The sequence below is a fragment of the Adelges cooleyi genome, unplaced genomic scaffold (genome assembly GCF_023614345.1).
Source record: "Adelges cooleyi isolate 19-005CV unplaced genomic scaffold, UGA_ACOO_1.1 ACOO_flye_CR_arks_rails_tigmint_CR_PRNA_23, whole genome shotgun sequence".
In the NCBI taxonomy this organism is placed as follows: domain Eukaryota; kingdom Metazoa; phylum Arthropoda; class Insecta; order Hemiptera; family Adelgidae; genus Adelges; species Adelges cooleyi.
The window spans coordinates 15,315,996-15,339,950 of NW_026095893.1; the positions used below are offsets into that span (position 1 = coordinate 15,315,996).

The 23,955-nt window shown below is 29.9% G+C and overlaps 2 protein-coding genes across 12 annotated transcripts; one reads left to right on the forward strand and one right to left on the reverse strand.

The window, feature by feature from the left end:
- Window positions 1-2,953: 2,953 nt before the first annotated feature.
- Window positions 2,954-11,990, forward strand: LOC126835145 (PAX-interacting protein 1-like). Of its 10 annotated transcripts, none has more exons than XM_050567441.1 (17): window positions 2,955-3,250; window positions 3,354-3,507; window positions 3,638-3,774; window positions 3,856-3,987; window positions 5,295-5,432; window positions 6,247-6,372; window positions 6,432-6,561; window positions 6,945-7,026; window positions 7,855-8,048; window positions 8,110-8,219; window positions 8,369-8,521; window positions 9,514-9,698; window positions 9,830-10,077; window positions 10,290-10,458; window positions 10,542-10,844; window positions 10,934-11,088; window positions 11,621-11,989. In XM_050567441.1, the coding sequence occupies exons 3-16, from the start codon at window positions 3,662-3,664 to the stop codon at window positions 11,023-11,025; spliced, it is 2,175 nt and encodes a 724-aa protein (XP_050423398.1). In that variant the 5' UTR covers window positions 2,955-3,250; window positions 3,354-3,507; window positions 3,638-3,661; the 3' UTR covers window positions 11,026-11,088; window positions 11,621-11,989. The 10 variants fall into 10 exon arrangements, with proteins under 10 accessions (XP_050423404.1, XP_050423398.1, XP_050423401.1 ...); XM_050567444.1 differs by having other exon boundaries at window positions 3,468-3,507; XM_050567448.1 differs by having other exon boundaries at window positions 3,468-3,507; window positions 3,659-3,774.
- Window positions 11,991-12,106: 116 nt separating this feature from the next.
- On the reverse strand, window positions 12,107-22,449 carry LOC126835144 (protein FAM135A). Of its 2 annotated transcripts, none has more exons than XM_050567439.1 (18): window positions 22,174-22,449; window positions 21,474-21,730; window positions 20,027-20,109; window positions 19,320-19,474; window positions 19,030-19,253; window positions 18,932-18,961; window positions 18,762-18,858; window positions 18,448-18,690; window positions 18,215-18,367; window positions 17,888-18,140; window positions 17,676-17,825; window positions 16,475-17,176; window positions 16,009-16,393; window positions 15,746-15,913; window positions 15,185-15,386; window positions 14,853-15,108; window positions 13,907-14,134; window positions 12,107-13,837 (listed from the first exon to the last, which is right to left on the reverse strand). In XM_050567439.1, the coding sequence occupies exons 2-18, from the start codon at window positions 21,548-21,550 to the stop codon at window positions 13,632-13,634; spliced, it is 3,612 nt and encodes a 1,203-aa protein (XP_050423396.1). In that variant the 5' UTR covers window positions 21,551-21,730; window positions 22,174-22,449; the 3' UTR covers window positions 12,107-13,631. The 2 variants fall into 2 exon arrangements, with proteins under 2 accessions (XP_050423396.1, XP_050423397.1); XM_050567440.1 differs by lacking the exon at window positions 22,174-22,449 and adding an exon at window positions 22,052-22,067.
- Between the last annotated feature and the right edge of the window lie 1,506 nt (window positions 22,450-23,955).

Genomic DNA, 23,955 nt, shown 5'->3' on the forward strand with positions numbered 1-23,955 from the left:
AATAAACACGTTATCATTTTTTGGAAGAACTACCCCCAACTCGTTTATAAATATTATACATAACCCACAGAGACAAATTTTAGTTCTGTACGCCAACGCGGGACGGGCGCTAGCCAATCGTTTTCAATGAAAATGTTACTACTTGGCACTAACGCCCGTACTGTGTCGGTATACAGACCTAAAATTTGTCTTGGTGGGATTGAATTCTTATAAGTTATATAAAGTATTTGGGATTCCATATAAATGAGTCCTATTTACATACTTATTATCTCAACATCTGAAAAAAAACCTTATATTATTTTTACAGTATATAATAAATTGATGCATGTTTGAAAATAGGGTCCGATGAGTGGTGATATGAGAGAAGGAAAGGCTCATGGGCTATGCGTGAAGAAGTTGGAAAGTACGTCAAAATCTTTCAGCAAGCATCTCTAAACATACCGTGGCCTTAATAAATCTATCCGTCCCTCTAAACTATACTTCTTAAATTGCATTAAAAAACAAATGTAAAACCACATTCTTAAATCCTAATAATTATAGAAATAATATACATACGATTTAAGATTAAAAACATAATTTATTTTTGTTCGCTAATTAAGGCGTTGCGTCGTCTGCAACAGTGTAATGTCAAAAAAAGTAACAATGACATATCATATTATTTAAAAATATTTCCAAACCATTTTCATTAATATTTAATTAATTAAGTTTTACATCTTTCATTTGATCAAGTTTATTTTGATCAAGATTATTTTTATATTAAATAATTGTTTGAATAAAACGCATGTGCATACTGGACGAGCTACTAGTAATATTATAGTACTGTAGTAATATAGTAATATACACCCTTCTATCAACCACAATAACTCTGTCAATTAATTCAATCTATGCTAAATTAATATTATTAATGTAAATCAAATTTTGTGTTCAAAGAGATCCTTTATTATATATAATATATAATATAATATAGGATCTCCTTGAACACAAAATTTGCAAACCTTTGCTGACTCTATGTGAGTTTTTAACTGCTGAAAACAATTCGTTTCTATGTTAACTTCTGCTTGTTGTTTGAATAACAAGACGTAGCAATTGTATATTGACAGAATATTAAAAGTCAATACTTAGATTTTAATATTTTCAGCGAACAATATGCATTGTGTCGAAGCGTTCTGCAGATATATTTTACGTTAAAACGATTACTTTTTCGAACGACTTAAACATTACTGTCATGTTCTACCATAAGTTTGGACGTAACTTCAAGCTATTTAAAAAAAAAATCCGAAGGCGATCAAAAACTCAAAAGGGGTTTAGCCTGGAGACTTGATGGTAAGTATTTATAAGAACACTTGGAATTTTAAAAGTTGGTGAATTAATTTAAGCATTTGAGAGTCTAACAGGGTGATTTCACATTTGGGCTTCAGAGTAGGTAATGCAAAAACCCAGCATGCTGTGTAGAAATCTCTTAATATATAATAATTTAGATACCAAATCTAAAGTCCAAATCCAATTATTACTAAATACTATTTACTAATATTATGTTAAATTTTTTTTTTAGATTGCAATTATTTACACGTGGCGGTCGATCATACATTTCCTAATAAGTATAAATAATACGAAGTTACCCGTAAGCAAAACATGTAGTAATTTATTTTAATTATTAATAATAATTTAATTGTAGGTATACAGCTGTAAGGGTCCGGAATTAACTACAGACGAAATAATTGTACTTAAGTTTCTCTGCTCAGTAAAATTCTTACATATTATATATAAATTCAAAATAAAATAATCGAAAAAACATTTTTTTTTATAAGACTGGTTTGTTAATTCTAGACCTTTTTCTAGTGCTTGATAACCTCCTTCGTACTCTCTTATACGCAAAGTCTGTCGATACCGGGATATTTTAGTCATTAAGTTAGTCATAAGTTATGCCCGGATCGGCTTCGATGCGTAAGTCCACCATTGTCTGTTGTGTGGCCGCCCAGTCTGTCGATACCGGGATATTTTAGTCATTAAGTTAGTCATAAGTTATGCCCGGATCGACTTCGATGCGTAAGTCCACCATTGTCTGTTGTGTGGCCGCCCAGTCTGTCGATACCGGGATATTTTAGTCATTAAGTTAGTCATAAGTTAGTCTTAAGTTATGCCCGGATCGACATCTATGCGTAAGTCCACAATTGCTTGAAACGCCCCTAACACACATTTCTGGTGGTTGTACAGTAAATACAATTTGAGCATCATCGTAGATGGAGATACCACATTAAAAAAAAACGAGCCAAATACTCTACCTCACAGGTGGTTTGGAAACGAGTATACAATCCCTAATACGAAGTAATTGGTAAGCAAAACATGTAGTAGGTAATTTATTTTAAATATTAATAATAATTTAATTATATACAGCTGTAAGGGTCCGGAATTAACTACAGACGAAATAATGGTATTTAAGTTTCTCTGCTCAGTAAAATTCTTACTATTTAAATTCAAAATAAAATAATTGAAAACATTTTTTTTTTATATGTCTATTTTGTTAATTCTAGACATAAAAGACATAAAGAATAGATAATACAAATAATTTTCGATGAAATTTCGGGGGGGGGGGGTTTGAACCCGGAAAACCCCTCCCCTGAATACGGTCATGGTTCTTTATCGGCAACATATATCGGGTATCGGTAAAAAAAAGGTATCGGCCCATCCTTATTATTTACTACTAAATATTTGTTTACACGTTTTGTCCATTTGTGGTATAAAATATGTGGAATTAAAAACAAAATATTTTGATTTTTGTTGGTGGTCACACTGTGAAATATCATCCTTTTGCGCATCAATCATCGGGGGAACGGCAGCTCTATATTACCACAGATTATCTAAAAATGAATTTCATATAATCTGTGATACTACTCGGTGATACCATTTAAGATGTTAAATAGGGGGCGTGGTATCAAAACAGAATACATAAAAGCAGAATGGTCATTCTCAATGTAAGCAAAAAAGTGACGACCTATTAAGGTGTAGCCCAAGGTGGATCTAGATACACCTTGGTATAGCCTTAAGAAAACGGCCGCTGGGCGCTGCGTTTCTGTGTGATAATTATCTTCCCCTTAAAAAAAATATAGTGTCCGGGTCCTTGTATCTAGTATCGATCCTATTTTATGTAAGTGATAAAAAACCATATGTCTATGTAAAAACCAGCTGTAGTCTGCACTCTGGAGGTGCAGTATAATCAACTGTTCAAGTAAAAATTTAGACCTCGGCCTTTGTAAGTGTAACGAAGTGTAGTACTATTATTATTTGTTTATAAACACAACGATATGAATATAAGCAATTAAGCATTTTATAAATAATTGGATTTATTATTATAGTGTTTACTCGTAAAATATAATAATAAGAGGCTTAAAGAATTTATACTTGTAAAATGTAATGCCTATACTTTTAATGATTTATGAACATTCTTAAAATTTATCTATTTTATTTAGTTCCCGATAATAAAACAACAAATTGAAAAAAATTGTAAAGGTATGTAGTATTATAATACTATGTATAAATAAAATAAATTATAATGCTAGCCTAATTATGTTTTTAATCTATAGTAAAATGTATATTATGCTTTTTTTATTCATTATTGATTATTTATTATTATTTATAGTAGGTATTTTTAACTGTTAAGGAAATGTTTACTTGTTCAATTTGTCAAGAAGTTTTTGACGGAAATAATAATTCTATTTCTACTACTACATGTGGACATGTATTTCATCACGGATGCCTTGATACATGGTTAAAAAGGTTATTTATTTTAATTTTTAAGTTTTATATCAATTTTTTATTTGAAACAATTAAAAATAAATTTTTTTTTTTTTATGACAGGTCTAAAAGTTGTCCACATTGTCGTGCACCTACTGTTAATGATCAGCTTATACGATTATTTTTACAAAGAGACCCTAATGCTCATTTAATAGTTTGGGATAGAAAATTTGATATAGATTTGCGGACATTACGGTAAAATATAATAATAATGATAATTGTCATTTTAATTTAATTTTCTAATATGATATTATATTACCCTAATTCTTCTTATTCACTTTATGTCTTACAAATGGAGTTAGCCAGACAAATCTATTCTCTCCAAAAATGTCTATTTATGTCTTTATTTATCACATAGACTTCTTCTTTGGTTTACCTAAACCTCTAAATTCTTTGATCGTAATCTTATTAATTAATTTAAATATTTCTCTGGGTGTTGATAAATTGACAGTCTTGAATGAATCTTATTCATTTGAGTCTTAAATGAATTGAATGATTTCAAAAGCGGTAAATTGAGTTTCAAGTATTAAAACAAAAACGGTAAAAACATTTAATAAAAATGTTTAAACATGAAATTCATGGTTAGACTTTCTTTTTTCATACATGCAAATAATATTTTAAGATGAATGATTAAAACATAGTTATTGATTGTTGTATAAATCATAAACATAATCAAATGTTCAAGGATATATATGTCTTAAAACATATATTGCTGCAGATTCTGTATTTTCCCCCAATATTTTTGGTAACCTGAAATCATAAAAAAATAGTTGTGAGCTGTTTCACGTAAAGCTAAATACTTAGTATTTAAATTTTTATAATTCCATCAAAATATTAATTGATAGATTAATATTTGAATATTATTATTTTTATTATTGATGATGCTATCAAAGTATACAAATCAAATATTTACATTCAAGTAAGAAGTAAAGAGTTAAATAAAAAATCGAAACAAAATATTGAAAAAGAGAATATATTAAGAGAACAAATGACGAAGTTCACGAAAAAAAGTATTTCTAGACTTGACCTAATTAATTCTGTATTATTTAAATATTTACTTATTAAATAACTATTAATTTATATTTAAAATATAGAACAATATAAAAAATAAGATAAATAGTGGGTAAAAAATTAAATGTTAGTATTAGTTGTATACTAAAAAACAAAAATGTTGCAAAACTTTTTAGTCTACTTCCGTTGTTGTGTGTCCTGGGTAATTTGAATAGGCTGGATTATTTTATTTTTATTTGAAATTCAGTTTCCACAACCCTTTTCCCAGCTAGAACTGCGTTTATCTAAAAATTTTAAAATAATACTTTATTTATGAAATCCGATTTCACTACCTTTCCTTCCTTTAACATGCCCTTTTTTAATCATTCCTTTTCCCGCTATTGACCCAGCTTCCAAACTTCCTATTTTACACTCATTTCTTATGAGGCTTACCTATAGTTTAATGGGTAAAAATTATTCTATATTAACTAAAAACGATGCTTAATTTCTAGAGCTCAGAACAAAGTACTACAGGATAAAGAAACTAACAATAAATGTACAATTACTAAGCTTGAATTAGAAATAGGAACTATAAAGTCCAAGCTGCATCAGGAGAATCAACTAAAAGGACAGTTGGAACAATTACAAGTGTAAGTTTAATTTTTAAAAAATAATTTATTTATTTAATTATGTCTTGTAAAAGTGTGCAACAGTGAAAATAAATTATAATGTTTCAGTTATAGTTAAATAGGTTTTAAATAATCATAATTTATACATATTTAATTTATTAGTAATTGCAATTATGTATCAACATTTATAATTTCTTTAAAGTTTAACAATCTTATAAAGTCGTATGATGATAAACATAATATGTGGTAAGTTTCAAAATAAATCACATTTATCAAAAATCAAAGCCAAATACAGTATTAACCAGTACAGAAATAAAAATTGTATTGAACATTTTTAAGTTTAAATGAAAGCTCTCAACTATAAGATATTAATGTATTATACCTGTGGTTCCCAACATTTTTTGACTCGTTGAGCCCTTTTTTAAATGAGGTTTCTCAAGCGCAATTCCTTAAGTCAAAACATGAAAAATCACAAAGAAAAAAAAAATTAATAAAAACCCGAAAAATGTATTTTTAGACCAGATAATATTCTGTGGCGGGACCCCTGTAGGTTAGGTTAGATAAAACATAAATTTGTTGGTTTTATTCTATAAAAAAAAATTTGCATTTAGATTTTCTCCAAATAGATCTTAAAAAATTTGAAAAAAATCAAATGAGTCAAAATTATTTTGACTTGTGTAAAAATACACTTTTAATAATAGACTTTTTTTTTATAATATACATATCACCTTTATTATATAATATTTAGCTCCATGTACTTATTTGCTTAAATTATTAAACTCCACTTATAGAACCGTAACTACAAGAATTTGTGAAAATTAAACTTATGTTTTAGAAATTATCATATATTGGAAGACCATAAAAATAACTTAGAATTACAATTGCAATTGGAAAAGGCCAAGTGTGTTTCATTAGATAACAGTATATATGAATTGCATTCTGTCAATACAGTTGTTATTGAGTAAGATTTTAGTTCAATTCCTGTATCAAAACATGAGTAAAACAAATTATTTCTCTTAGAAAACTTAGACGTGAACTTGCTGATTCAAGAGCTAAAAGTGCATATTTTAAAAAAAGATGCCAGGAATTAAGAGATGAAAATTTTCTGTATGTACAATGCAGTTCTAAATCATTTCAAAACGTAGATAAGGTAAGTCCCTTTACATAATATAATTGTTGACAAATATAATGTATACTAATAAATTTTACATTAAAACAACTAGTTACTCTTGAACACAACATCAAATTTCAAGTATGATATTAATGTATTGCAATTTCATTAGAAGTTATCTTATGAAACTTATCTCGCAATTTTATTTTAATTTTTTTATAGAGGGTAATATCTCCTAGGCTTATTAAATTGTTCAAATTCTGGTTTTTATAAATAATGTTATTATTTAAAATATACAAGTTTCTTTAAGGGCACCACATTTTAAATTTGTTTGTATTTTTAATACATCACTTACCTGTAATTTGATGTTGTTTTAAAAAATATATATTTTTTACTTAAATGATATGTAAATTTTCTTAAAGGCCAATACAGAAGAAAGCAATATTTCTTCTCAAGTTGACCATATTAAACCTGAATATTATGGACACGATTCAAATTTAAAATGTAAGATTTATAGTTTATTTTTTACTCTTAACAGATTGGAATTTTTATTTTCATTGTAAAAAAAATAGGACAAGACTGGTAGTTTTTCATTATTGTATATGATAATTAATATCATATAAATGATCATATATATATATAGTTATATAAATGTATTTGTTATTAGATAAAAATTAGTGAGTACGATTTTCTAACTATTCATTTTAGAAGCTGTAACAAAAACATAGGAAATTAGTTGTCAAGAGATTAAGTTTTAAAATATAGCTTAAATTATTTCTTTTTAATTGAAGAGTAAAAAAAATAACTTGCAAAATAACTAAGTAAATAACTCTAATTTTTTAGAGTACAATAGGTACAATAAGTTAGAAATTAGTAAAATTACTATACATTTTTGTTTTTTCGTTTATTAAAATGTTTTTTAAGTTAGTTTTATTTATGTTGTATACATATATCTTATTTACTTTCTGCTTAAGGAGGGTTTTATTCTTTTTCATTCTATTTTGGCTTATGATATAAACAATCAAATAGATTAAACCAATTTGGACTTTAACTCTAAAAGATAAACAATTTTAAAGTAGAATCTTCCAAATATAAATAAATTTTTCTGGGATCTTAGAGAAAATCAAATAAACAAATATTTCCTCCCTCCTTCTTCAAAAAAAAATTTTAGTGATGTAAACTATGTTTTATACTACAAGTAAAAAGCTAAAATACGTGGCAATAAAATATAAACTATTTTTGTGTTCTTACTTCTTGCTTAACAATTTTTTATAGATTTTAATTTTGAGTTTAAAATATTACTAAATACATATTTAACTATTTTGTTTACAGTGTCTTCAAAAAATTGCCTGTTAGGTTGTGTTTTTTTAATTGTCGATGATTATCATCAATGGGAAGATATATGTAGTGATGTGTCTATGAGTAAACTAAGTATTATTGAACACGGTGGAACAATTGTACAAGATTATTCATCACGTATTACACACATAATTTGTACTACTCAAAAACATAGCATTGTAGATCAGGTAAGTAAGTAAAAAAACAATTTCTTATCATGTTAGTAAACTTAAACTTCGTTGTTTGTAGGGTATAAAAGATCATAAAAGATGCGTGACTCGTTTCTGGCTTACTGATGTCATTGCCAAAGAAACTATGCTACCTCCATGGTTTGCTCATCACTTCCCCACTCCATTCGAGTATTTATAATATTTAAAATTAAAATAATCTAATTAATGTTTTTCATAAAGAAATTTTCAATCTGGAGGGGCAAATGTTCAGTTTTATCACATAAAAATGATATAATAACAATAAATTATAATAGTAGTATGTTTTTTTTATTTTGTAGCAACAGAGAAAATTTACCGTGTCAACATTTAAAAATAGCTATAGCTGAATTTGAAGTTAACGAGTATTATAGAGTTAAGGCTATGGTTGAACTAACAGGAGCTCAAGTTGTTAATGAAGTAACTTCCCGAACGGATATTATAGTTAGTAAAAGGTCAGGATTTTCAATCTATATAATAATTTATTTACTATTGTAAACTTTTTTTGACATTTTCATGTCTTAGCTCTGGCACATAACCGAAAAAAGCATTACCATAAAAGCGTTACCAAAAGAGCGTAACGAAAAAAGCATAAGGGTTGGGGACGGGAGTGGAATAGGGGGTAGGAGATAAGGGTGAGATTTAGCTGGTAAATAAAAGCGTTACGCTGTTACGCGCCGCAATGTAACAAAAACTACAAAGCGATGACGAAAGACAATTATCGGAATGACCATTTCGGATCTATTTCGAATGTTAATCTGTTACGCTGTTATCTGATTTGAGATAAGAGATATGTTGTACGTTCAACGTTCAAATTAGAACTAAATAATAAATTCAAAACAGTTTAAGGGCCCAATTTCTCTATGAATTGTTTTAAGCCAGATAATAAACACTACAATTTTAGCCAGAAACTTGACGTTTTATTATACTAGCTTGTTACCGCTCGTTAATATACTATATCATTATCTATAATTCCACAACTAATCTATATTTATTCGGTACTTCAACGAGACATGAAAATGCTCTTTCGTGGTTGCAGACTCGGCTGAAAAACTTTTTAGTATACCTCTGACAAACCTCGATATTTTCATTTAAAAAAACAAATTACAAATATTTATTTGAAAATAATGTGTTATTAAAAGTATATTTTAATTTAGTGTTTCAAAAAAGCTACTTGATTTTATTCTTTAATCTTTTATTTTAAACAATTTTTTATTTTAATTACTATTACCATTTTTATTTAAAAAAAAAATTGTTTAGTTACAAATAAAAATGTATTTATTCCTTTTTATTTGAAATTGTTTAAATAAAAATTGATATGAAATTATTATTTAGATATTTATACAGACAAAAATAAAATTTTATTTTTTTATTTAAATAATGACCTTACTAATAATATTTATTTACATATTATTTAATAATGTGTAATTTGCATGATTATTTGTAGAAATCACGGTGAAACACTTGATATTGCGTATGCCCTAAATAGACCTGTAGTCAATGTTGAATGGTTAAATGATATACTCTTTGGAGCTCAATACTGTATAAGTCATCCAGATAGTCCTAAATACCAACAATTTAAATTAATTGATACATTTAATGTGAACTACGATATGATACCGCATTTAATGGGTATACATTTATGCAATACTTAATAATTAATATAGTATAAAAATGTTTGTTAAGGTTTTGTTTCAAAAACGCATACAAATTACTTCTCTTACCGACAAATTAAAGTTGTATAATAATTTTTTCTTTTTTAGAAGCGTGGAAAACTCCTGTTTTATATTTAAAAAACCAACAAGTTTGTGATTTAACCAGTCCAACAAAAAACTTAAAACGTAAACGACAAAATCTTTCTATCGACAATTGTAATCCAGAATTAATAGATTTAACTGATAACGATGAAACAAGTTCTAATGATATAGTTATTACATACATAAGCAATGCATTTAAGCCGTGTGTTATGTTAAATGGCTTTTCAAAATTAAAACAAAGGGAGCTGGAACAGGTATAAAGTAATTCAAATGTAAATCTGTATCACCATTATATATAGAAATGTTTAGCGATCTGAGCTATTTTTTAAAAATTATTACAGATTTTCATTGTTATTTTGTTTTAAATTTAATTTAATATATTACTGCTTTCATGGTGACCCAGACATCATAGTGCTGTTGTTCTTATACTCTTTTTTTGTATTTAATTAATTTTTTTAATGTTTAGATTGTATTGCAACTAAATGGTACAATAGCCAAGCAGTGTAACGAAGCAACTCACCTAATTATGGAAGAACCAAAATTAACCCTTAAGTTTTTATGTTGTCTGTCAACTGTTAATCAGATTTTAAATCCAACTTGGCTGTACCATTCCCTAGATGAATTAAAGTTTACGGGTATTATTAAAGTTCATGGATATTATTAAACCCTTACAGTTCATATGTTCTAGTTATAATAAACATTCGGTACACTTTTGCAGATGAGAATCGTTTTATTATATCGGAAATATTTCATGAAAATAATATTATATGTAAAGTACCTGACGTTCTTGCTTGTACAAGACGCCAACAACTGTTCAAAAACTTGATTTTTTTCATTACCTCTGGAATAATATACCCACCTTATTCACGAGTGGAACAAATGATTTTATCTGCAGGTGGTATGGTTGAAAAAGAAATAAGATCTTTGCATAGTGTTCAACAACTAGAGCCCAACAAATATGTCATTATCTCTTGTTCAGAAGATCTATATTTGGTCAATGACTTTTTGAAAATAGGCTATGGTAATTAACAAATTTTTAGAAATAGTTACTGATTATTTATTTTATTTTATACTGAATAAATTAATGTTAAACTGTGTTTATTATTTCAGCTATCCATTGTACTGAATTTATTACAAATTCTATTATGACACAAATTGTTCAAATGGATAATAATGTCATATATTCAGCTGCGCTAGAATAAATATTTTGAAAATACATTCAAGTAATGATTGACTGATTTTCTCTTTGATGCGAAGCTGAGAAGGTAGTTTTTATTACTTATTGTGTAATAAACGAATGTAATGTTTAAGTAGAAAATATTTCATTTTATGAAATTTTAATTCTCAAATTAGTTAGTTTAGTGAAAAATAATTATTTTTAACTTTATGCATTATTTGTTTATTTTTAAACTTAAAAAAAATATATAAAGTTGTATATAAATCATTTTTGTATCATTATAACTTGGTAATGTCAAATTTGAAAAATAATAAGACTTATTAAGTTGGTCATAAATTGTGAACAGCTTTTTGACAGATGCAGTAAAGTTGAGCTAAATTCAATTAAAATTAAAAAATTGTAGATAATATTTTACAAATAAATAATATAGGAGTATATGTATATGATTTTTTTTATAACTTAAATAGCCTATTTAGAACAACCATAGTCTCTTTCAAGTAGGAAGTTTCTCAATGCATTCACTAATAACTATTTTGGTCAGATTGCTGGTTCTGATATGAATGGGTTATAGCTTTCATAGATTGAAATAAAATGTGGATAATTGTCAGATGTTTTCACAGTGACTGAAGATGAACTTTACAACGAGTCTGAAACGTCAACGGAAAACTGAAACATGGATACATCTGAAAATAATCCACATAAGGTTGTTAGTCCATTGCTGTCTGCTGAAAAGGAGTATGGTCGCCATCTGCTTCAATAAGTTATTAAAAAATGGTTTTATTTTATTATATTCAGAAGCAGATTTAAAGATAATGAGAGAAATGGATGTTAAGGATTACATTTTCAACACTGAAGTTATTCAAACATTTATAAATGAATAGTTAACATAATTTGTTATAATATGTATTATAAACTTTTAAGTATGTAAAAAACATCTACTTATTAATATACTATAGGTACATAAATAAATGGTACAATGATATGCATATAAATATATATTTATGTGCATATTATTGTTTAATTATAATAAATATTAGTTAATAAACATTAGGTTATATCATTGTTTTATAATATAATTATACTATAAAATTAATGGTTATATATTACATTATAACATAATTGACTCTTTGTATTTCATAAAACATCTTTATAAGTATATAAGTACTTAAACAATAATATAATAGTTATGTAATTTTGAGCAGTACACATAACATTATAGGACTTAGAGCACAGCTGAATTGTAACAATACTAATGTAATCCAATACTTGGATTATAAAATTGATTGTTTATCTTCATTAATTTGATTTTTGTTATTCATAATTATTGACGTTTCGATAAAATATTATGTTAGTTGTATTTTGTGTTTAGTTTGTATAGTAACCCAAATATGTGTACCTAATAAAATGTATGAACTTGAATTTAAGTATCATTTAAGATCTTGATCAAACATTTTGAGTAGTTGTTTTCAGGGTCTGCAGCTATCTAAGAAAATATTTTATAATTTATTATGTTAGATACATAGAAAAAAAGTAAAAAATTATGCTCCAGGCTATCTCCACTAAGCTTGATCGCCATCTTTAATTCTGCTGTTTGTTAAACTGTTACTAACAATACCGTTTCTGAACAATTTTTATAATCAATAATATATATTAATTCAAATAATTAAGAAGTTACCTATCTAAAACAAAATAGGCTTGTGTTGTATGGAACAAATATGTAGCCCTAAATATTATTTTCAGATTTTAAAAGCAACATTTGTTGTAATAGTTTAACTCGATTTTGTATGAAATAACAAATTATGATTTAACGCCTTCTGAACTCATTGTTCGCCAAATAGAGTTCAAGAACTGCCTAACCCACTCCTAACAGTATAAAAACAATTTCTACACAACTAAAAATATTAATTGTATGATATGTTGCATAAATAGGTAAATAGCACCAGGAGATTTAGGTATCACCGAGTGTTCATTTTTGGAAGATTCATCTTTAAAATGCCTAGTTGGTGGGTAGCAGTTAAATAGAATATCTGTCCTATTTAAATTTCATAGTAATCAAGCTTCATTTAAAGTTTAGTCGACACGATACTGTTTTCTTATTTAGAAAGATGTGGGATTATACATTATTCTCTTCAGGTTGCCGACTATAAGAGATCCTTATTTTTAATAAGAGCTGAATTATGTACCCTTAATGTTCACATTAATATATAAACATGAATTAGCACTATTTCCCTGATCTTGTTTATGAGAATATTCAGACTTAAAAGTTACAATTTTGTCGACTACTTGTGCTGTATTAAGAGTATAATTGAAGGGTGCGATAAGTAACAACCATTTATTAATATTTCCATTTTTTTTTATGTGTTCAAGACGACAAAAATAAAATACACTGTCCTATTATTATTTGTTACCACTATTTGGTAGGGGGTGGGGTTGGAAAGCGTTTTGTGCATTTTTGTAAGTAATAGTACATTCTCGAAAAAGCAATTTTGTTTTATAATTAGAAATGCTGGTTAATTAACCGGACCCTACAATTTTACTTTTTTGATATGGCTGAACTGTATAATTGTTAGTGAAGACATATAGGTACTTAAATATAAGATTTTTAGCATATTCTCGATCGTAACTAGTATTTTATCTGAAGTATTTAAGTCCAGTTACTACAAGAAATTTTTCAATAAATAAGTCCGAGTCCAAAACAGCAATATGAGCGGCACGTCCTATCAAAGAATTGGCCGTATTGGGTAGTGCGTGGTGTACATCATATCGAATAAAGGTGACGTCTGGTTTATTGATTATTGGACACAATATGTTGTTCGCCATTTCTCGATACGCTAGACCTACAAAACATACACACACGGTTGGTCTTCTATTGGTGTAATTAAATAAATAACAATAAAAGGTATTACCTGTAGATGTTGTGTCTTTAATGGCTGCTTTGCACAGTTCGATTCTGGCCGAATGTGGAGGTACGTATCTGTCTTGTGACGAACCGAACAAAAGAACGTGTTTGAAGTAGCTTAGATGACAATTTTGAGCTAGTTTGTATAAAAACGTTTGTCGAATGTCCGTAGCATCCTTTAACGACAGTTGCAACAGCGTACCGCTTTTTTTCACTTTTTGAATGAACCATAAGCCTAAAAATCATTGTATAGGTACAATATTAATTGTATTATACAGATAAAAATTATATACGTGAATTAAAAATAATATTTTATATAGTTTTGAAAAATATATTACATCCGTTATCAACTAGACTACTTTAAACGTAGTTGTATAAATATATAATGTTTTTGCTTTTATTATATGGGGGCGAGGACGTGAAAGGAGCCTTCTCATTAAATGTTCTTGACTGAAAACAGCTTTCTAACTCATACCATTCTTTTCAAATTCAGGCCTCCTCAACACAACTCAATAATTGTTAAAATTTTACCATACAGTTTTTGATAGCGTTAGTAATGTTGATGATAAACTAGAAAAAACTGTTAAGCAAACTTATAGTTAAATATATAGTAAAGATATAAAATCTACTTGAACCCTAAACCAAACAAATTATACACTTCTTGCGTACACGTGTTACGACAACGATGTTGTCATCTTCAGCGCTAACAACAGACTAGTTAGGGTTGATGATAAACCCTAACTAAAAATTACTGTAGAAGGGCATTTTCATTTACCGCTGAATTTGACTTAAACTAAAGAGTCCTTAAATATTCTAGTTTACTGAAATAATAATCATGTTGAAGAGTCATCGAAAATACCATTACATAATTATTCTGTTAAAAATCGTAAAAAAATAGCACCACTTAATTTTTAATGGTCGTTTCACCGTCTATGTATGCATATTTTTCTTACCCATATTCACTAAGCCGCTTGTATTATACAGTGTACCCAAGTGAGGACCGGATAACGATAGAAATGTGTGCAATTTGGGCAACAAGTGTTTCATTTGTGGTCGTGCAATTGCCGCTCGGATGATGATTGTACCCAAAGAGTGACCGACAAAGCTTATCCGAGTGGGGTAAGAAGCCAAATGATACGAAGCTATGTGACTGAGAATTTCATTAACTAGTCGGTCTGTCATGCGTTCGAAGTCAGAAAACGTATCACCCTGTAAAATCATTGAATGTGTTCATAATTTGTCAAATTTTATATGTAATTTTAAATACGTTAAAAAAATACACTACTTGGTTTCTTTCAGACATCAGAAATTCCAAGTGAGCTCCCGGTAAACCCAATTTGATGTATGTTTTCACTAGACGTAGATCAGCCGAATTTCCGTCAAGTCCGTGAACGCAGACTATTAGATGAACACCTTCCGGCGAAAACATACGCAAGTCCTCGCTGATATGAAAATACGGTAATGTTGAAGCTAATATGGGGGTATCGCTGCAAATATTATCGACATTTTTATATTATATTTTATTGTTTTTTTACTTAGTCGTATGTGCTACATCCAGTGGCGTCGTTAAAAGGGTGTCCTAAGGTTAAAACAACCCTCAATTTTATATACCATGTATGATTTCGATAAACTTTGGGGAGGGCAATAAAATATTAGGGTGTAGTATGTGAGAAGTGATAACCCTGTAATATGGAGTTTAATATTGGTAAGACACTCACCAAAAAAGTCAAAATAACGCCACTGACTACATCTTAAATACATACGCAACATTTTAGGATAGAGATTTCAAAATTAAAAATTAGTAAACTTTGCGATTCCCGCATGTGCTACCACTACTATCATTTACCTGTAGATCATTCCTGTAAAACTCAGCTGCTTTTTAAATTGTTCCTTGTACTTTTGAAACATGGAATTTTCTTCTACGCTATTATACGAATGAATTCGATCATCGGGGTTTCCGTCTTTATGTATGTCGTCCTCGTAGTATTCAGGCTCTGAGTTATTTCTTTTTGTTCTAAAGAAAAACAAATAGGTGCGAAAAGATTTTGTGTCGTGTATTGCTTAAACTGTACCTTAGTAATAAGTACATTTGAGTTATCTTGCACATACCTAGTTACGGGTTTCTTTAGGTTTTCAGAAAATCTCTGTTTCATTACTAACCGATGCTCGTCGTTCCATCGCGCTTCTTTGACTGTTTCATACATGTGATACAACAAATTATCTACAGAATCCGGAGGTGGTGCTGCATCTCTAAAAGGTTCGGGAGGAAGTGGTATATCTCGGAATTGTCTTGGAGGGGGTAGTCGCACTTCTTCATAAAGTTGATCATTTATAACAGGTTTAACCGTTTCAAATTTATTTTTTTTTCGCGCAACTACTTTTTTATTCAGAGGTGTCGCTCTTCTGTTGGGTGATTCTTCTAACAATTTCAGTAATCTTTTTTGAAGCTCCCTCCCCATTAACAAGTCTTGCTTTGTTCCATATGGGTCTTCCACTTTTTAAAATAACATTAAACACACTATTACGACGAAAAATAAAGTAGGTAATATTCAATACATATTAGCACAAAACATACCTTTTGGTGTGATTTCGGCAGAAAGCGAAGACACTGAAGACCGGCGACTGGATACCCATCCACTCTGTTCAGACGTAATATCACTATCAGACACACAAGGAAAACGAGTGACAATGGCAGACGCGAGATCCGGCATCGACTCGCTACTATTTGCCACACTTGGGATCGTCTTTTCGTTTACCACATCTGGTATCGAAGTCGTGCTATTTGTATACTTTATAGTCACAGGAGACGTGTTTGTATCTCCCAACTGCATCGGCACGCTGATACTCGTTCCTAACCTCGACGTTGGTGATTCTTCCCCAGACGAAGGAGAATTTTTTTGATTTGACGTCGTTTGAATTTTTTCTCTTCTGTTCATCGATCGGTAATTCCGTTTTTCGTTTTTTCTCAATGGCAGAGAAGCGTAACCATTCATTTGAACTCTGAACTCTGACGGTTTAACGTTTTTTCTTTCGCGACGAGGTAACGTCATATTCTCATGTCGTAAAATATTTGGTGTTGCTTTATGTACTAATTTCTTAGATTGTAGTGACCGTTCAACCGGACTTATGTTATTATTGGGTTCAAATGTTCTTGAAAAACTTAAAGGTAACGATAGCATTGGTGTTTCCATCACTGTTGATCTCAATAATTGGTCTAACGATTTACTGTGTCTTGTTTTAATTCGAGAGTTATCCGGTTTTTGTTCGCCATACGATCCTGTTAACAAAACGTTTTGAAAATTTATCCTATCACTTTTCATACTACAGAGTGTGCTAAATTGAAACATTTAAGTCAAAATAAGAAAATAATAGATAAATAAATTACTGGAAGTTGGAACTAGAAGACTAATTTACAAAAGTGGGTTACGTAAAAGCAATAAGATAATTAGATAAGGTAAACTTGATATGTGTGTGGAGATTGTAGATCGGAAAGACTCAGGATTCAGGCAAATAAGATAAAGATAAAGCTTAAAACGACCCAGATTATATTTTAGACAAAGGTAATGATTTTGAAAGAAGCGACGAAATAAAAAATCGGATAGTATGATTATTGGGTTATGTCTAAATACTAGTAGAGGTTGACAAATAAAGAAGAATTGGAATGTTTAATTACTTTCTATGTATTCAATAAGGGGAAAATACTACACTTAATATTTTTAAAAACGTGTGTGTTATATAACTATTCATTATACTATTCATATAACACGCGCATTTACCTTGTTTTTTTACTAATTTCCCCGTCGATGCCAATTGGCTGCATCTTCTCGACTCCAATATTGCTGCAATACCACAACTACAGTCTTCATTAAATAACAGTGTAGATCGTATTGCGTTCATTTGAGCATCGCAGACATTTATAAAAGAGTCTTAATAACAAAAATAAAAACATATAAAACATGTATGTTTGTATCCTTCAATTACTAATTACCACTATCTATACGTCTACTGATAGATCCTGGTTTTGTGTACTGATCTTCGAATATTACTGGCAAAGTGATCGGATCTCCATCTGTAGCAGAACAATGAACCGGCAAAGGAGGTAAAGAAGCTAAATATCTTGACCTTCTAGCCGCTTCGGAGACTGCCCGATAGTGTTGATAGTTGTTGTGATCGTCATAACATCCCGTTGCACTTTGTCTTGGATTTTCTAATACGAAAAATGCTTCGGCGAATCTCCTAACCTACCAATGACAGGTGAAAAGTTGATTACAATTCATTAATATTCCGACTTTCAATTAAACAATAAGTTAGGTACTCGGAGTTGATGGTGTTTTTTTGAAAGATGTTGGTTGATAGCTTGTTTTTTTGTAAAATTATCCAGAAAATGGTGCCAAAGCAATATATTTTGAGCACATAATTGAGCTATGCTACTGTTCGCTAAAGCTAGAAATTCGTCTTCGTCTAGGATCTAAAACAAACCTCATGTATGGTTTACATTTTGGATTGGGAAAATCAATTAAACATAAAATGGTAAATTTATTAACTTGCCTTATTAGTTTGTGGGATTATAACGGCATTTTTGAGATCAGCCGGTGTTTCAACTTGTTGCCATACTGGCATTATCCTATTATATTGAGCAATTGTGGAATGAAGGTTGTCGAAAGCCTCCGACAACAACGAGCATACCTCGCGGTGTATAAGACGAGCGTTAAGCATTCGGCTGACATGGTTCGCGTTGGTATTACTACCAGAACTTCCAACACATTTTGTAGTTCCATTTTGTTGACCATTCTGTAAAAAAAAAAATGAAGTGGAATAATTCCGCATGTGGTTGTAAACTAAGAGGCTTATAATTTATTTACCGCACTGCCAAAAAATATCGATTCTATAGAATGCGATGGTCTAAAGTTAAATCGATTTGTATTATTAGCCAACCACGTTTTACTAGTTCTCGGAGCGCTGTTGGACAAAATAATAACAAACTTGTTATATTTGAAAACACTATTAACATTAAAAAAAAAAATTGTTTTACCAGCTCTGCATGTAACTCAATATGCTTTTCCTAAAATTAAAACAGATAAATCGGGATTAAAATAAAATATATCAAGCAAATTAAAACGCTCTCTTTACTTTATATACGGTTGATGCAAAGCAACTAGATTTGCGTGAATGGTTAATGTTACAGCTGATAAATGGAAGTAGTCAAATAACACTGGTAAATGGTAGTGCAACCCTCGAGATGGACAAACGTGCAACTGTAGACTCCTAGTGGAAACACAGCACATGGAGCCGTTTTCTCCGAACCATAATTCAACATTTAAAATAAACCCTGCTCGTTCGAGGCTATCTTGGAGCTGTTAAAACGTTGAAAATAATCTTATAAATAAATATCAATAATAACACAAGTAAAATAATGTTACTTTGTGACTGTCCACGAGTACATGAGCTTTAAACAAAATAATATCGTCAAGCAGGATTTCTTCGTGTCTGTAAAGTATTCGAAAAGTTTTGCTAACTCCTAGATCTTCGCAATTTTCCACATAGTAAAGTTGAGGATTTTTTTGATTCTCGTGTCCTGTAAATTTGAGTTATTGAATGACACATGAAAAAGTGGTATAAGGTTTTCATTGTTGTCTTAAATAAAACGTAACGCATTTATAGAAACACTATACCTAAGGGACATAGATCGTTTTCTGTTTTAACGATTTTAATCAAAACCGCGATGTACTCCGTTCGCCGATAATATAACGTACTCGCGTTTTTGATTCATTAGTTAATAAAACGAGTGGCCGATTGGGTAAGGCGTCAGTGTGTTTAGCGCCCACTGTCGCCGGTTCGACACTTGATCACGGGCACTCCATTTGCCACAAGCCCGCTTCTTTACGGGAAAGAAATCGTCTAGTAAAAAGGAGCCACCACTCCCCTAATACAACGACCCCCCAACCCGGGCAGCAAATTCGTTTAGAAACCACCATCTCATGATGGCAGCGCTGGGTCTACAAGGGTCATTAAGCTTACACGATGATGATGAACAGCTATATTCTATAACAATTATTGATACCTAACTTAACTTGTTTAGATAAAATTATTAATTAAAATATATTATGTATAATACGTTGATACTTACTTTGTTGGTGCTTTTTCAAACTAACTTCTACTTGAACAGATAGCTTAGGAGAGACTTTGAGCTCGGTTCGTATGCGATATAATCTAAAAATAAATAGCATTATATGATGAAATAGTGTTTTAAAACTACTTAGCTGTGCATACGGCTTCATCCGTCTGTCTGCCATTGACCTTACATGGCTATATTTAAACTTAGCTTAACATATTTTTAAACAGTACTAGATGCTAACAGGGGAAAGAATACTACTAAATAATATTTTTTTTACAAAGGACAGATTTACCTTCTTCTTCATTGGCATTTAGCATAATATGTTTATACTTAATTCATACCTAACTAATAAGTAATAACATACACTGTTACTGATCATAGCTATCAGTACAAATACATATTGTTATTTATATTTTAAAAAAGGGGCAAATTTTAAAGGGGCAGCGATGAAACCACAATCCCCTTTCCCCTCAATCAACCCGATGGGGTATTAAAAAAAATGTGTTTACGCATTTATTAAAATTATTATAATTTCAGTGGAATTTTAAAGATCATCAATATTTATTGAAAACTGAATAACAAATAATGAAAAAATGTATTATTGTAATATAATTATTCCACACTTTTTAAGTATACCCTTTAAAATGCTTTTAATATTCGCACTCTCGGCCTTTGGAATTTCAAACCCTTTGGATACGATGCTGAAACTGATGTTTTTTACTTTATTAATATAAGTTATCTTTTAGTAGAACAGGAAATTAAAAACAGACGCAAACCCGAAACAATTAGTTACAATCGTTCTCCAATTACTTACAGTTTCGTGTAAAACATTATTCAAAAGTAACCTAATAATTGACATTTGCTATACTATATATACCATCCCCCACGCATCTTTTGGGTTTATACTAAAGTTTATATTGAACAACTTTAATAAATTTTAAGAAAATATTTTTTCAAATTTTTTTGAAGGAATTTTTTCTATTAAAAGTGAAAAATACACAACTTGTTTATTATTATTATTTTTAATAAAATATACCTACGCCCTTGTCAACGCATAGAGAAGAATTTGCCGATTTTCATCATTTCCGTCACTAATAATTTAATTTAATTATTTAGGTACTTATAACTTATAAGCTAAGTCATAATATCTTTTACAGTTAAGTTATCTTTTTCTCAAAAAGCTATGAAACTAATTCCTGTATACATTTTTGGCCTACATTACCAAAAAGTACAACGAGAGGCTATTTTTTAGAAAAATGTTAATAATTGAGGCTGTAATAATTTTATGTTACAGGTTAATATCAATAAAAAATCCTCACGATTTTGCTAATAAGTATGGTACATAGACTACATAGACTAAATAGTTTTAATTTAAAAAAAAATTTGTACACAAATTAATCCTATACGTAAAAATCTTAAAAATATAAACTATATTTAATGTATAATTTATTCTACTTACCCTCGTTGAAATAGATCTATGTTGTAAAATTTGCAGTATTCAATAGCGAATTCTACGGTTGCTTGCAGTTCACTCATATTAGCGCGATATTTGCTGTTTTCAATTTCATTTCATAGAATTCGAGTGGGGTCAATTTACTTAAATGAGTATTCCAGACGTACGTTTAGGCGTGCCCAAATTACTGGTATCTTAAAGGCAGTATATATAACGTTTTGTTTTAAGAGCGAAGTGTAAACGTGTCCGGCCACTTGATACATCTAAAAAATATAACGTAGGTATAATATGTATTTTAATAGTTTTAAAAACATTCATGTAAACTTATGAAACTCTAAATGTAAATAAAAAAAAAACAACAATTGTTATTTAAATAAAAAATGCCCAAGTTTAGAGATGACCAAAATATACTGATAAAGTACAAAGCCTATACTTGTATCGTGTAAAACTAGTTGGATTTCAATCAGTTACTAAGCTCTAACTGCGATTAGCAGTAAATATTCACATCCTTTGACTTTTATCATTTACGAACTATGCGAGACTCTAGGCGTTTTCCAAATTAGGAATTCGAATTAATGAATCACCTTTTACTTTTTAGTGGCTCCGCCAAATACAATATTGAGTATTTTATAACTAGGCTGGGCCTGGTACAAGCATTCAATTATTATGATATCGATACGATAAAATGTTGATTAATCGCACTTACCTTTGTGATAAGCTGAGCGTTTCGTCGAAACGGCCGTCATACGCGCAACTACTGTAATACGGTCCGCACTAAATCGAAACTAAACAGACATTTTAAATTTTCATTTTTCCGCATCGCACCCACAACGTTAATAAGTTATCTCTTTCTCAAGAGTAATTTTAAGAACAAAAAAAACTTCGTAATCGCTTTAAACGCCAGGCGAAACTTGTACTCGTCCAACGTGCGTTTGACCCATATTCTTCCCGGTCAGACCACCGATTATGCACTCGAACGCTAGGACCGATCACTGCGAACAGGGACTGCCGTCAGGTGGCGCTCGAGGGACAAGTGTATATTTATTTTCAATGGGAGATGTGTTACCCTGACAACACACGGCAAGGCAATAACCGTGGTGCCGGGGAGCTTTCTGTTGTTTAGTACGGGAAAAAAGCTCGCTTTGCCGATCAAACATCAGCTACGTCGTAGTATTTTCATAATCTACATTCTACAATCGTTATATATATTATTTTCATCTCGTACCCTTAAGACGAGTACAGCTGTTACATATGCATTGGGTAACATTTACAGTGGTTTTACACGTGCAATCCACTTTTCTTGAAAACAACACACGACGTATAACACGCACTCGTTTTTCCTATTGTTTGATTTCTTCAGTTTATCTTCTCTTGGAAATTATTACTTCGTTGATGTGTATCTCACACAGATTAGGCTATTTGCACTGCTTTATCGAAAGTGGCATTAGATCCTTGTTGTAATCTCTCTTTAATATTAATGTCCTTCATTCCGCGTACAAAATGACAATGTAGTCGCACAGATTGGGGTCGGACATATTATATGGTTATTTAACAATGTAATAAGTTTATCAAATTGTATTGACTTTGGTTGCTCAAGTGTTGTAAGATCTGTTAATAGTTAAAAATATTTTTGGTAGCAGCTAATGATTACCTAGCTGTTACGTCATCTTTTTCCGTTAGGTTATTTAGTTAAATTAGTTTTCTAATATTTGTAAGCATGTGTTCAGTGGCGTACTTCAATCTTGCTCTGGGGGAGGGGCTTAAAAAAATAATACTACCTAACCAGATGTCCCTCCCAGATACTACCTCCCACAAAAAAAGAATTATCAATTAAGTGATTTGGTGGAATATTTTTCCGAAAAAAAACTCGATAGTTCGATTTCAAGAAATAACGAAATTTCTGGACTTAAAATTCCGAAGATATTTTAATTAGGTGGCCGCGATTCCGCCCACCTTCCCCTAATTTAAAAATACAAAATTTTACACATTTTTACTCCCTGATTTTAAATGCAATTCGGTAACTATTTTACCCATCTCTGATAATATATTGATAAATACAAATTAATAATCACAATAGTTATTATTGTGTATTTCCAGCATAGTCAACGAGCTATATACCCTTATATACTGGAATAAAATAAATTTATATAGAAACACTAGTCTTTTAAAGTTAGCAATAACTCATTATAGTTAAATATTTGTAGGTATAACAATGGTTAGTTTAAACGTTTACTGCAAAACTTAGTGTTAACGGGAATAAAAAAAAAAGTGTAAAAAACGAGTTGAAGACTAAATTAGTAGAAATTCGTAAATCGAAGCGTGTGACTACTGACTATGTGTTATATTATCGACACAAAATAAAATTACAAAAATAAAAAAACAATGTATTTTGAAAAAAAATGTGTTCTATATTAACTGAAAATGTATAGAAGATAAATCATGTGACCCGACGTATGTATTATGGCCAAAATAAGACGATCAGTATTCA

Bases quoted from the DNA above. Each gene is read 5' to 3' on its own strand.
- LOC126835145 (XM_050567447.1), top strand. From the start codon at position 3,662: ATGTTTACTTGTTCAATTTGTCAAGAAGTTTTTGACGGAAATAATAAT. The intron at 8,049-8,109 runs GTAAGTAAGTAA...CGTTGTTTGTAG, and splicing joins AACATAGCATTGTAGATCAG to GGTATAAAAGATCATAAAAG. The intron at 8,220-8,368 runs GTATTTATAATA...TTTATTTTGTAG, and splicing joins CACTTCCCCACTCCATTCGA to CAACAGAGAAAATTTACCGT.
- LOC126835144 (XM_050567439.1), bottom strand. From the start codon at position 21,550: ATGAGTGAACTGCAAGCAACCGTAGAATTCGCTATTGAATACTGCAAA. The intron at 18,859-18,931 runs GTAAAACAATTT...TTTGTCCAACAG, and splicing joins TTGAGTTACATGCAGAGCTG to CGCTCCGAGAACTAGTAAAA. The intron at 17,177-17,675 runs GTAAATGCGCGT...TTTTGTTAACAG, and splicing joins GAAATTAGTAAAAAAACAAG to GATCGTATGGCGAACAAAAA.